Source organism: Tuber melanosporum (genome assembly GCF_000151645.1).
Source record: "Tuber melanosporum whole genome shotgun sequence assembly, scaffold_274, strain Mel28".
Classification (NCBI taxonomy): domain Eukaryota; kingdom Fungi; phylum Ascomycota; class Pezizomycetes; order Pezizales; family Tuberaceae; genus Tuber; species Tuber melanosporum.
The window spans coordinates 53595-67808 of NW_003298946.1; the positions used below are offsets into that span (position 1 = coordinate 53595).

Consider the following 14214-nt stretch of genomic DNA (forward strand, 5'->3'; position numbering starts at 1 on the left):
AGAGTAGTATCACAGAATGCAGCCCGCTCTGATGTCCCTTTACCGGACTTACAGGTTATGGATAAAAACCCTCCTCCTCCACCAACACAAGTAGCTCAAACACCTTCAACTATACTACATACAGCTACGAAAACTCTAAATACATGGCATCGACGTCTTGGTCACCTCGGTTTCTCCTTGATTCACTTGCTCTCGAAGAACTCTTTAGGGATGAAGATTGCTTCTAGCACAGTGGGAGATAAGCCATGTCTGCCTTGTCTCAAAGGAAAACAACACCGGCAGTCCTCATGAGTACTGATGCCTCGTGCAGAAAAGATTCTTGAGCGAATTCATACCGATATTTGGGGTCTAGCTCCAATTTCCTCTATTAGTGGAATGAAGTATTTTGCTACATGGATAGATGATGCTTCACTGTTTGTTATTGTGTCAATCTCTCGTACTAAGGGAGAGGTATTCAAGGCATTTAAGACTTTACACCCCCAACTCGAGAGACTGAAGGACTCGAAGATTAAGTTCTTATGATCGGATAATGCATTGGAATATAAAGCCTCACTGGATTGCCGTCTTGACCATACCACGCCCTCCTCCGCCTTTGTGGACTATCAAAACACCTGTAGAATAATCCATGAGTATACAGTTCCATATACTCCAGAACAAAATGGTATTTCTGAGCGAATGAATCGTACTCTGCTAGAAATGGTTAACTCAATGCTTCTTGAGAATGAAGTACCCTCTGAGCTTTGGGCTGAGGCCCTTCAGACAGCTGTTTATCTTCATAATCGAGCTCCTACTTCTGCACATCTGACTGGCAAGACACCCTTTGAAATTTGGAATGGTCGACCTCCATATATTGGCCATCTTAAAGGATTCAGCTCCATATCTCATGTCCTTATACCTAAGGTGCTCCGGAATAAACTTGAGTCCCACTCACACTCTGGCTTGCTTGTTGGTTATGAGAGTACGAATATTTACAGTATCTACATTCCAGATACAAAACGCATCATACGTGCACGAGATATGCACTTTGATGAAGCCACTAGTCGGTCATTTGAAGAGATTGTGGACATTGATCAGCCTCCTCTCTTTGTAGCAACAACCACTATCTCCTCTGGAACTACAGATAGTTCTTTCTCTTGCTTGCCTTCGGTACCACACTCTTGCTATATCTCCTCTATTGAGACAGTGTCTTACAGAAATCCTCTTCGTGGTCCAGATCATGCCTTGTGGGAGGCTGCAATCGCTGAAGAACTAGCTGCAATGCAGAAAAACTCTGTCTGGGTAGTTGAAAGTCTACTGGCCAGCCACAAGGCGCTTCCTACCTGTTGGGTTCTTAGATATAAGTTTGACTCCTTGGGTACTATCACACAGTATAAAGCAAGATTGGTAGCGTGTGGAGATAGGCAAGATATAGGCAAGTGGCTGGTATCGACTATAACGAGACTTATACTCTAGTGGTTAATTGGACTACTATTCGTACCGTCCTGGCATTCGCTGCTGTACAGGATATGATTATTCACCAGTTAGACATTGTTACTGCCTTTCTGGCTGCACTGCTTGATAAGGTTATATACCTACAACTTCCGAGTGGTACTATTGTACGACTTCTTCGCTCCATATATAGATTGAAGCAGTCTCCGCGCTAGTAGTTTGGAACCTTCCACAGTTTTTCTCTTAGTGTCGACCTCAAGCAGTCTACAGTCATTCATGGTTTCTACCTTACACCAGCCGGAAGCTATTTACTACTCTATGTAGATGACATTGTTCTTTGTGGCACCTCAGATGAGGTGACAAATCTGCTTTCACTATTTAACCAGCAATTCGAGATTAAAGACCTGGGTGACATTGAGTACCTTCTGGGTATTAAGATTACAAGGAATAGGCAACATCAGTCAATTTCCCTATCGCAGGAACTTTATTTAACCAAGGTTTTGGAGCGTTTCAACCTTTCTGATACCAGTGTCCATGACCAAACAACTCCAATGGATGTTAGTTTTGACAGCTCACCTGGTATTATGGATGGTGAACCTGCGGATCCAATGCTTTACTGTTCGGCTATTGGCTCTGTTATGTATGCGATGCTTGTTACTCGACCAGATATAGCCTACTTGATTTCCATACTTGCACAATTTAGTCAATCGCCTACATAGCATCATTGGCGTGCACTAAAACACCTCCTCCGTTATCTTCAAACTACTAAGGATTTTAAACTTACCTATTATACCCCCGCCTCTGATGGGTCTACTCTTCCTACTGCGAGCGTTTATAGTGATGCTAGCTATACTTGAGAATACCACCGCCATAGTATTCAGGGGTATCTAGCACTAGTATCTGGTGTCCCAGTCTCCTGGCATGCAAGTAAGCAGTCATTGATAGCGACTTCGACGAATGAGGCCGAATTTATTGTACTATCTACTGCTGGGAAGGAAGCCCTTTGGCTCCGCTCACTACTGCACCAACTCCACCCTCTACACTTGGCACGAGCAAGTGATGCAGCTCCTACTATCACTCTATTTACTGACAATGCTGGGACCAAAAGGCTTATCGAAACTGGTGCAATCACACAGCGGACTAAGCATATCGATGTCCGCTACCGTTAGCTCCATGAGTATGTTTGCAATGGCCAAATTACTCTTACCTTCGTTGGTATGAATGATATGCTAGCAGATATCTGCACGAAACCTCTTGCTGTTCAAAGACACAGCTTTTTGCTTTTCTGTATTGGCCTTTCTACTTAGATACTTATTTTTTTTATTTGTTATTTTTTTTTTTTTTTGCTTTACAAGACTTGTATACTGCTACACTCTTTTCGTCGAAGGGGGATGTTGGACTTAGTCCCTGTCCACCGTACAGAGGTAGTTCTTTCTTTTCCTTTAGTCAAAAGACTTTTGTTTGTTTTCTCAATCTGTGACTACAACTGATCTAATTATAAGTGGTTTACCACATTGGGTACCTCTTATAGTTGGATGTCGGAATAAGGGTATCACAACTGCGTCATATTGAAAAGGTGGCTACTGCCTGATGTTGAAAGGTAGCCTATATGGTATAGGCCACAGTGTTTGGTGTGACTGCTTAGTGGATGTAGTATATTAGGATCTCTTCTCATTTTGCATTTGGAAAATCAAGCTTCTTCTCTCCTACTCCGGGAACACACACACTCACAATGGACGTGAGTGATAATAAGTAATTGATCTACCATATTGGATTGGGGTATGGTGGATTCTTGTTATATTCTGTGTGGAAAGGAGCGACGAAGGTGTATTCACCTGAATGGGATTTGTCATTGTATAAAAAGAATTGAATGTGTGTAGGGTCCTGTTTAGCTTGAGTGGCTACCTTCGAGTGCTAGAAGCATGATACCCTCCATCTTGATCTCAAACCGTGCCATCCTTCCCTATTCTCTATGGTCTTTTCTATAATACCTCTACTCCCTCACCCACCCCTCTTTCTGATATCGCAGTAAAGTAATTCTCCCCTCTGTTCTTTCCCTCGCTTGGGGCGGTTAGAATATGAGTCCACTATCAACCCCTTGTGATTGAGATATTGATACTTGGCTCTAAGGCGCAGATCACCTGCAACTAGCTATTTTCCAGCATTCCAAAATTGGATGTCTATTAAACGAGGGCTCATGAAAATTTAATATAATGCCCCCAGATTCCTAATACCGCCCGATACCCCAACCGGAACTAATAGAACTTGGTTTTAATTAACAGTAATCAACACAGGACGGAATCACTGAACTCCAACCTGTGCCGTACTAAAAGAAATTTGAAAAACCAGTCTCACTAATAACAGGTAAGCGAACCAACGCCTCTCTTCACATTTTTTGCCTTATCCATATTCCTCAAAGCTGTATCAACTCACTTCTATAGAGAGTAACACAATCAAACAAAGGGCACAGCCCCGACAGCTCCGGGATACCATGCAATATGAATTGCTGTAACAGCAAATGGGATACATCTTAACTCTCTACCAGGATCCAATTCGATACCTAATCATTACGTCTTAAGGAATTTACTTACAGCAGGATTCCTTGTGGATAGTGTCTGGCAGGAAGGCCTCACTCAAGTTTGCTGCTAGGGGAAACCCACATCCAATGAACAAAATCCGGCTTTGCCGATAATGTTTTGTCCCAGAGGCGCTGGCCATCGCCCCACCACATACCTGGGAATTTCAGAATAGTGCGGCCCGTAGTGCGCTTGCCAGTATTATCAATAATGATGTTCGCTGTTCAGACAGGTCAGATCAGAGTAGGCAGGTCCGTGTGTTCACAATAGATGGCTAAGTAAATTAGTCTAATCTCCATAACCTACTTGCAATAATTTCCAATAACTTACTGATGATGATGCTATGGCAATTGCACTCTCAATGGTCACCCCCATATTGATTCAGTAAGTCTTTGAACTACTTCTAACTGTTGGAAATCATGGATGCTGTTCGGCATGCTCAAGGCTTTGTTCTCTCGTCTGCCAGCATATTCGCCAGCCGGCATATCCGTCCGCCGGCATATCCATCCGTCGGCACCACTATCCGCCCGTCCACCCGCCATCGGTTCTGTTGTCGCCCGTTTGTCTGCCTGTCCGCATATTCGACGTACATTCCCGGGGCCGGCTGTTTGTCCGTTCCCGCCTGTTCGCTCCCCTCCCGCCCCTTGCTTGGTTGTCGCGGACGTTCTTATTGTGCGCTTTAGAGAAGCGCTTCCGACGGAGAAGGATATGAACGTCAAGGGAGTTATACCCCTTTGGGAGTCTTTGTTCTTGTATTTCTTTTGTTAGCACGGGAGTGTGGAAGACGGTGGGGGTGCGGGGTGCGGTTGGGAGTATGGAAGGCAAATTGGAGCATGGGAGGCAAATTGGAAAGTCTTTGGGGAGTCTGTTGTTTGCTCTCTCTTTTGTTAGCATGAGGAGCATACAGAGGTAATGGGAGATGAATGTGGGAGATGTTAGAGATACTTGTATGCAAGCGATAGCAGGAAGGATAGGATAGGTGATCTTTGTCGTCTATTTATACTCCTGTCTTTTCCTGTTAGTTTAGTTAGAGTTGAAGAGTCGTGAATCAGCAGAGTCGTGGAGCGAGAGATAGAGAGTCATCGAATAGAACAGGTTGTGGAGTGATCTTGGTGACCTTCCCCGCCTTTAGTTGTGCAGAGTTTTCACAGTGCATTTAGTGATCGTCGTTTCGCTTCACCATCGCTCGTTTGGTATAGTTCTAGCTCTGGTGAGCCTGTGGATTTCTATTACTAACTTTTGATCACAGAAGGAGTCTTGCCCATAAGCAAATGGCAGAGGGCAGACTAGCAGACTACATTTAAGAAAAAACGTAGAGGGGTAAAGAGTAGAGGGGTCGATAAGCTACCCAAGCCGAGTAAAGGCCAAACGCTTGCTCTGATTTGGAATATACCAGTATAGGGTGGGGGTTCGTCTTCGATCATGTGTTGGCCCGTTAGTTCAGATGGCCCACTAGTTTTGATATTTATTTTCCGGTTATCTTCTAGTGCCTAACTTACACAACTCCATTGCAAGAAAGTTTATGGAGTCGGTTTGTTTTGAAGGTTGGATGGCGCTGGGCCGAAAAGCCTTAGGGATCTTCACAGTGAAGCACTCGATCGACCGGGTTTTAAATCTGTCGAGAGGAGGATTTTCTTGCTAGCTTACATGTTTCCCGCTTCACTTCTGCTCCTCACCGACCCCTATTGCCCACCCCTCTCCCTGGTGCTAATGGAATTTTTGGATATTGCTTACAGTCTCCGACCAATGCTCGATGATGGAACTTTTCAAAAAGAAAGAGAAAAAAAGAAGAAAAAAAACAATACCTAATCTGATCTCGTGAAGGATATAATACTTGAGATGAGTCCTACTCACAGAGAACTGGGCGGGAAGGTTGATAGGGTGCTAGGGTGATATATGATCCCCTTCAAAGGTTATCACGATTTCTTTCAAAAGCAGGAGATACCAGAATCCACATCTCATATTTTCCCAGAGTAATACTTCCTGCCAGAGGGCCAAGGTACCGGTGGTCCTACTCTACTAACCCAATTTCAACTGAACAGGATAGTGGGATGGCTAGAATGGCATATAAGATGGTAGCTTTTGTGTTTTTCCCGGGGTTGCTCGTGGTGTGCGTGGTGGGTTAGTTATTTCGCTGGTATTGTGCGTTTCTCTTTCATGGATTATCTTGGGCCGGCTGTTCAGCTATTACTATTGCCTCTGTGTTCGCCCGTAGTTCCAGCCATTGTTTACTGTATATTGTACGGTGGTCGATACCCCTCCTTTGGCCGTATGGCGGTTTCTAGTACTTCATTATTGTAAATATTAAGATCCAAAGGGGTGAGAGCTCTAGTTAAGAAGTCATAAGCAATATTTTTGGCACCTTGTCCGATTTGGGATAGTTGACGGTCAATAAAACTCTCCCGAAAATTACACTCTAATTAAATAACAACCTAACTTACTACTATAGACACTGAGACCGGAAGGAATCTCTCCACTAGTGTTATCCCAAGGGCTCTAGCTAACTCACGACATGTTGATGTACACGTAGTCTACTAAATAAAATTCAAAAAGAGGTGGTGGAAAAAAAGTAGAAACTCCTATGACGCCATCAATAATCAAAGACTGCTGTAAACATCAACTCATGAGGCAGTTTTGACGCCCTTCTTTCCACGAAGAGACCCGAACTTCAACCGTTCCCTAACAAATCGGATCACAAGTCTTAACGCATCCTGCGCAACTCTATCACCCTTCCTTCTCATCCATAAAAATACTAGCCCCCAAAACACGGCCTCAATAACCAAATGCCGCCCAACGACGTAGATTGTCCACAGAACCCAATTCCGTAACCTTCCACGCCTCTCCCGGGCGCGAGCAGTCTCTAGCTGCTCTCTGAGTGCTGCAACCTCAGTTGCCATTTTGGCCAGTGCTTGTTCTACACGCCGCCGCCATTTGCGATTACTTCGGCGGTCGGTGTCCATGCCGGTGTCCTCGTCATCAAACTCTTCTTCGCCAAAGGGGTTGGGGGAGACAAGGCCAAGATGGTGCTGCGAATCACCACCGAAATCAGGATATGAGCCAGAAGGCATCGGAAGAAGCGCCGATGAGTGTTGAGCAAATGGGGAAGTAGATGAGGAAGGTGTGGAGAGGGAGGAGACGTTCGATTTTATTTGCTCCCAAACAAATTCCAACTCTGATACAAGCTCTCGTGCTTCGCTGGAATAAGTTTAAATCAGCATAAAGTGGGAAGCCGGGAAAGGCCTTGGGCTTACGGGGTATTCGAGGAATATTTATGCATCGTCTGACACATTCTATTAGCACTGGTCCCTAATTTCTATGACCTGACTACCCTCCCCATGCCCTACGCCAAAAAAAAAAAAGCAAGCAACGGACCGCAAACCTCTATCAGAGTCGTGATGTATTGCCTCTTGGCTTCGGTCTTGGAGAGTCCCGCTTGGCTATTCCATGCATCCCTGGAACTTTCGTTAGAACAATTTCACCCTCACGTTCGCGCAACGGGACTTAGGCTAAACCATTTATCCCTTTCGGCCTTCGATTCATTTCCGTACCCCGATGGTCGTTCCATAACCCCATTCACATTCCCCTCTGCCAAAAATCAGCGCCTAAGGTTAGAGCTCAAGCTATGAAACAACTCACCCATGCTCTGTTTGTAGAGCCCATATAGCTTCAGTCGATCCTCAGGCGGTGGACGCGCAGACCCGGTCTTGGGTATCTTCCGAACGGTCTGTAATGCATGGGCGAATACTCTGTCTGCTTTCCGTGGTTCAACGTCAACGAATTGGTGGACGCGCGAATAGGGGAAAGCTAGAGGGACCTACCGACGGAGTCCGACATGACCTGGGGAGGGCACAGGGGGATGATGTATATTCGGGGCTGTTGTTCCGGGCTATGATTCGACTGACGGAATATTAAGTGTAGAGGGACGGGGAGAAGAATGTTTAGTATCGGTCACCCCCAGATATGCGTGGGGGAAGCGGCTGGTCTATGCCTCGGTTCGGTCTGTGCCTAGAGAACGAAACTTACTAAGCAACTATTACCCGAGACTTGTCACGAGAACTCACTCGAAAAACAGTTTGTTTTGCCCGTAGAGAGATCGGAACTCAATTTATCTTGTGACAGAGTAACCTAACTACCGGTACCAAAATAACTTACCGGTACTGGAGTTCGTATCGTATCTCTTGGCTTGCATGGCCATCATTCGTCCCGGCTCAGTGATGGCGTCAAAACCCGACCACGAGACAACATACCCACCCCCCCCAGATTTCACCATTAAGTTAAGCTTAACTGCTCGTCATCAGACATTTACATTCCGACCCATGCCCCCTGGCATAATACATAACAATAAATAACTCCAACCCTACATGAAAACAATACCAATCCGAGTTAAAACCCCACCAACATCCTTATTACTATCCTAATCCCTCGAGTCACCAGCTGAGGGCTTCCTGTGCCGCCACTCACTCTCGTTCTCGGTCCCTAGGTTGGCACTAGTAGCTCTCGAATCTCTCAATCCACTTGACCTCTTCGGCGAATTGGCGTGCAACGGCGCGTACGTCTTCTTCTTGTTACTCCTAGGGCTGCTTTTGGGGCTCTCGATCTGGGAGTAGCGTGGCATATCGTGCGAATTTCTTGGAGAGTCGTTGAGCGAGATGGCGGAATACCTGGGGGCTTCCGACATCATTGAGGCGCGCGGCGAAGCAGTGGATGCAGCCTGTGGGTATGAGAATCTCATTGACTCACTGGGGGAAGGGACATCTATCGGCCTGGGGTGGCGGGTTGCAGCGAAAGGAATTGATTTTTGGGCTGCAATGGTCGAAGCCGAGATTCTCTTCGCAGGTTTGCGGGTGAGGCTTCCCTTGGGCTCTAGGAAAGGATTCATATCTGGGGGTAGATTCGCCAGGCGTCGGAAAGTGAGGATGAGGTAGATGGAGAACATCACGGAGATAATAGTAAGTCCACCGCTAACACAGGCATCGAGGAAGACAGCCAAGATTATCTTCTCGTCACTGCCATCCTTGGTGAAGATTGTAGCCCAGTCCATTTGATTACCTAGATTACGCTGCCTCCAGCTTAAAACTGCGATGAACGAATAGAAGGATATTATTGCGAGGTCGACTGTCGAAGCGAATAGGTAATAGCCTACAGTTGAAGAGGGAGTGCGCAACCGGTATGATCCTGAGAGGTGATATATTGAATAGACGATGTGGAATGTAGCTACGGCCGGCTGTGATGGGTTAATCCAGATCTTCACCAAGTAGGTGGGGATTCGAAACTCACTGGTGCACGGCATATCCATCCGGTAATCTCGTCGATCTTCCGCACGAATAACATACAAGTCAACAATCCCAATGCTCCAAATAGTTGAAATATCCTCAAAACAATTGACGAGGCCCTCACTGCCTTTATCGTTTTCTTGGGAGCTTTTGCATAACCCCTCTGCTGTGTTCTGTTGATTGACCGGTGCTGAAAATCGAGCTGGATATATGGCGCTGTCATTTTCGGTGGTGGAGGTAATGGCCGCGCAGCAGCCTCAGATATTCGCTTCGGATTGAAGGAGCGTAAACTCTCTATCCCCGGATCGCTCATGGCGAAAGGTAGGTAAGGGCGCTGAAGCTGTGGGGAATGCATGGTATAGGATACCGTATTTCTCTGGGGAGGGGGATGGGAGGAATGTGGTTGGCAGGATTGTATACGAGGTTACTTTACGTATTTAACGGGAGCAGTCAAATGATGAGGATAGGCTCTTTGTTATGGTGACATGGAAGTTGGTTGCTACGACGACGACGGTGTCAGCCATTGTACTGTGCGAGCACTGAACTGTACTACTCGAGTATGATAGTACCTGTAGCTGGCCTATGTGGCGCTGTTGGTAGGAAGAGCGGAGTTGCACTGTGGACTCCTTTTGGACACGGTACCATAGGGGAAATATGCAATGGAAAAGTGAAACCCTAGTGCAGAATCACTATCCCGTTGGCCCATTATCAAGGTGTGAAGAAAGATTTAGAATAGAGGATAGAGCGAAAAAAGGAAAAACGAGTACTTGTACTGTACGGTACAGCCGATTGTTATATTTTTAGAAATTTCTACCTTGGAAGCCTCTCTGTGTGGGCGGCTTTCACTTAAGGGCAGTATGTTTTGGTGGTTTGTTGTGTCAAGAGCCATTGGGATATTGCTAAACTTTACCCTACGGTATCACTCAGTTCGTCTTAAAAAATTGAGGGGATATTGAAAACTACCGGTAGGTCTCAAGGGGTCCTTGTATTTTTTTTTTTTGGCTACGATGATTTTTCTTCTTCTTTCCACAGTTTGAGCAATAAAAATACGGGCAGAAGCGAGTAAATAATTTGTCGTTTGTTGTATGGTAAACCCTGTGGAAGGTATTTCTGCAATGTTTCACTATTTTCGTGGTAAATTTCCTGTCCTCGTCGATGGTATCCGAGAGGGTTTGCTACAGTGCAAATGGGCTCAAACCGGGTCCTCAAAAGAGGCCAAACGCGATTTGTATCTAGTCAACCACAACACAGAAATTTAGAGAAAGGTTAGCACTGAGATAAAGTCATTTCTAAAGAGAACAAATAAGTGCTAGCTTTTTTTTAATTAAGTACCATAGGCAAGAGGAGATAGAAGACAAAAAGTGAAAATTTTGGTGAGAGTAAAACAAGGGACAGAATGTACACAGTGCTATGTTGAAAAATACTGTAGAGGTTGGAAGAGTAAAATAGCATGATAATAGATGAAGTGAAAAGCAGAAAAAATGTAGTAAAGCTTTGATGCATACAAGAAACTGTAGAAACAATTTACCAACAATTGTGAACAAAGTCAAGCATTACAAAAGCCATTACTATGCCACCAATACAGCAAAAACAAAAACACCTGCATGCTATCGGATCCCAAGGTGGCTTTTCCAAAAAGCTGCATCAACAATCCGCTCCCTTGGATTTCAACGAAAGCCAGGATGAGATTGCTGCCTGTTAGGCGGAGACAACTTAATAGACTTCTAGGTTGTCTAGGCCAATCAAGGTTCGTTTTTGTAGACGGAGATTGTCTAGGAAGGCTCGGACTTTACTTGTTTCGTTTATGACTACTAGGAGCGAAGTGAAATAGGTAAAGTAGAGTAGAATCGTAAAAACAATATTATATTGTTAAGGTCTCTTCTCTGTTGCTTGATGATGTCTAAAGCTTGAGAGGTACTTCGATATTTATATTCCATGTCTGAGTGTTCGTGGACTACATCTATTTATCATACAACTATGTACTTCTTCAATTGTAATTCGTGACGTTGAGTTTTCTTCCAAGGTGCAAACACATGTGGACCGTGAAAACCATTACTCCCTCTTTAGTAATTACGATATTTCTTCTTAGGAAGCATGCTGTCCCTAATAGTAATATCCCGATTAGCAGAGTCTTTAGACTTATGGCCTAGTTTTTAGGTCAAACTGAGTTGGCTCCAATTGTCTTCGCCATTGATAAAATAATCAGTTTTATCCACAGCTATATCTGCAAAGGTGGTCATCATTACAACTATCATAGGTCATCTGACTCCAATCCTTTGTAACTCCATACCCAACCGATAGATTTTCTTTGGATGACTTCCTATTAACTCACAGGAAGTCACTCCACTAGGCTGGTAATTAATCCCTTGGTTGGCAACTCTTGGTTGCTCTCTGGGTAATAGGTTTCAGTAATCATTGTAGTATTGAGAATCACCCCATGGCTACGACGTATTCTGAAACCCAGTTGCAACACTCCGTGAAGTTCGTTGGCTTCTTTGGTAGTGTCTTTTAGAGTTCTAGACTCTTCTGGCGTATGTAAATGTATTGGTCTCTAGTAGAGATCCTTTACCATTTGATACCATCTCTTTGTATGAAACTGTCCCATTACTTACGGTCCATGCCAAAGAAGTCATGTCTTTGAAGCCAAGTAACTCTCTGAGTATTTGACGGAATTACTCCGTTCCACTTCCCAGGCCTAGCCGAAGGTCCCCTCTCATATATTCTGCGAACAGGATCTGGTCGGACAGACGGCGACAACATATATAGTGTTATTCTAACACCTCCAATTCTGTAGTAATATAGTCACAGGGCGCAACTGAGATTAATATATATAATGACGCACGGGCCCCGTGAGCAAGCTGGAGGAGGGTGTTGGAGACCAGAGATTCCGATTCCGAGTGGGGTTACCCTACTTAGGGTGGTTCCTAGATATTAGGTTCTGGTATTCCTAACACTGCCATTGAAGGAGAAGAGAATGCAGTTCGTCTGGAAGAAGGTGTGGAAGCCATGGAGAATACACCTCAAAGGAGGCTGGATACGAGGGGTTATGGCTCTGCTTGTAGTCCAGATAGAATAAAAGGGCTTTCAAGGAGTACACTATGGCGTAGAGTACAGAAGGAGAGAGAGAACTAGCAGTAACAGAATACACTAGTTGGAGAAGGAATAGAGGCCAATTGGGAGGATTTAGAAAGCCATGTGGAGGAGAAATGGCCAATAGTGAGCAAGGATTTAAGGGCTATGGTTTTGACAAAAGGTATGGGCATTTCTGTTTAAATATAAGAATATTAACATACAAGAAAAGTAAATAAACTAAGTAATGTATGATTAGGAGTGATGGATATCCGAAGAGTACTAAGACGCAAAAAGAAAGCCATTTGCAGTATATCAGATCTTGAACGCTCTTTCTAAGTACTCCAGTTCATGAACTGGCAGTTGAAGTGTCCTGATCTTCCTCTCAAGATGGCAGTATTAAATACAGCAATTGGATGGGGATAGAGCAAGCATATGGCTGAGAGTATCATTTGATAAGAAAAGAACTGGATTAAAACAAGAACAATTGTTCTAAGTCAATGAGGAAAGCAGGCAAAGTCTCAAAGTATGCTGAATGATGAAGGTACCATGATGGCAGTCAAGGAGTATATTGAGTGTACTGATAAAAGTAAGTACAAAACCTTTGATTTTCAGTGGGTCAAATTTGTGATTAATCAAGTTGTGAATAATATTTAGATATTTCCAGACCTGGACTTACAAGAGTAGTAACTGAGTATTAGACAATTCGTACAAGTCAGCAAGATGTAGAAATCCGAGTCTCTTGTATCTATCAAGCATTGATAGAAAAACAAACCCAAGGGCGAATGAGTTTGACAGCTTCTACAGCTATTCGGTGGTTGAAGAAGTTAGGATTTGAGTGGAAGGAAGTAAGAAAATGGGTCTATATCGACTATCATAAGAAGTCTGTTGTAGTCTTTTATCGTCAACAATGGTTTCTCGTCCAATGGAAAGAGCTGGAAAGATGAATATCAAAATGGAATCCCTCTGGCACTATTAAAAATACACTATTACCTGCCGGACAACGCCTCTTAATCCCTGTCGCACATGTCAAATGCACATTTCACTCTAATGATGGAGTACATCATCAATGGGTTCACAAAGATAAGCATCTGATCAGAAAGAAGTCTAAAGGTCAAGGTCTTCTGGTATCCGATTTTATACTCTCTTGCAATAGACTATTAATGCTATCGACTGTCCCTTTGCCTTCCCTCCTACAGACTCGCAATCTTGAACCAGTTCCTGGGCTTAAAATTAATCCTAGACAGGCTACGGAATATATTCGGGTAGGCAAAGGAACCTGGTGGAAAGGGGACAATCTTATAGACCAGGTTCTCAATATTGGAATTCCGATTTTTGAAGCCACTTTTCCAAATGCCCAAGCCTTGTTTCTTTTCGATCATGCGATATCTCATACAGCTGATGCACCAGATGCTCTTCAGTCTTCTCATATGAATATGGATCTTGGTGGAAAACAGCCACATCTCCATGATGGTTGGTACTATGAACTCAATGGGGTTACTTTATTCTATCAGAGAATGAGTTTTGATCCAAATGATCTTTCTATACCTGCCCAATGGAGAGGTATGCCAAAGGAATGCAAAAGAATCCTCCAGGAATGTAGAATTTGGCCTGAGGGTAGATTAAGACATGATTGCAAGAGCAGAAAAAATAAGAAGGACCAAAGTCACAGTGGCAATTCTTGCTGTGCCAGGCTTTCAGTACAACCAGACTTTCTGGCACAAAAGTCTCGCCTTCAGGAGGAGATTGAAAAGACAGGTCATCTTTGTTTGTTCTTTCCAAAATATTACTGTGAGCTCAATTGGATTGAATATAGATGAAGAAGAGCAAAATGGTTTACCAGAAAGAATTGTCAGTATAACTGGCCT

The 14214-nt window shown here is 44.2% G+C and overlaps 1 protein-coding gene; it reads right to left on the minus strand.

The window, feature by feature from the left end:
• Positions 1 to 6405: 6405 nt before the first annotated feature.
• GSTUM_00001316001 (uncharacterized protein) lies at positions 6406 to 7918 on the minus strand. XM_002838742.2 has 6 exons: positions 7823 to 7918; positions 7641 to 7754; positions 7517 to 7589; positions 7384 to 7456; positions 7256 to 7284; positions 6406 to 7199 (listed from the first exon to the last, which is right to left on the minus strand). The coding sequence occupies exons 1-6, from the start codon at positions 7836 to 7838 to the stop codon at positions 6626 to 6628; spliced, it is 879 nt and encodes a 292-aa protein (XP_002838788.1). The 5' UTR covers positions 7839 to 7918; the 3' UTR covers positions 6406 to 6625.
• Between the last annotated feature and the right edge of the window lie 6296 nt (positions 7919 to 14214).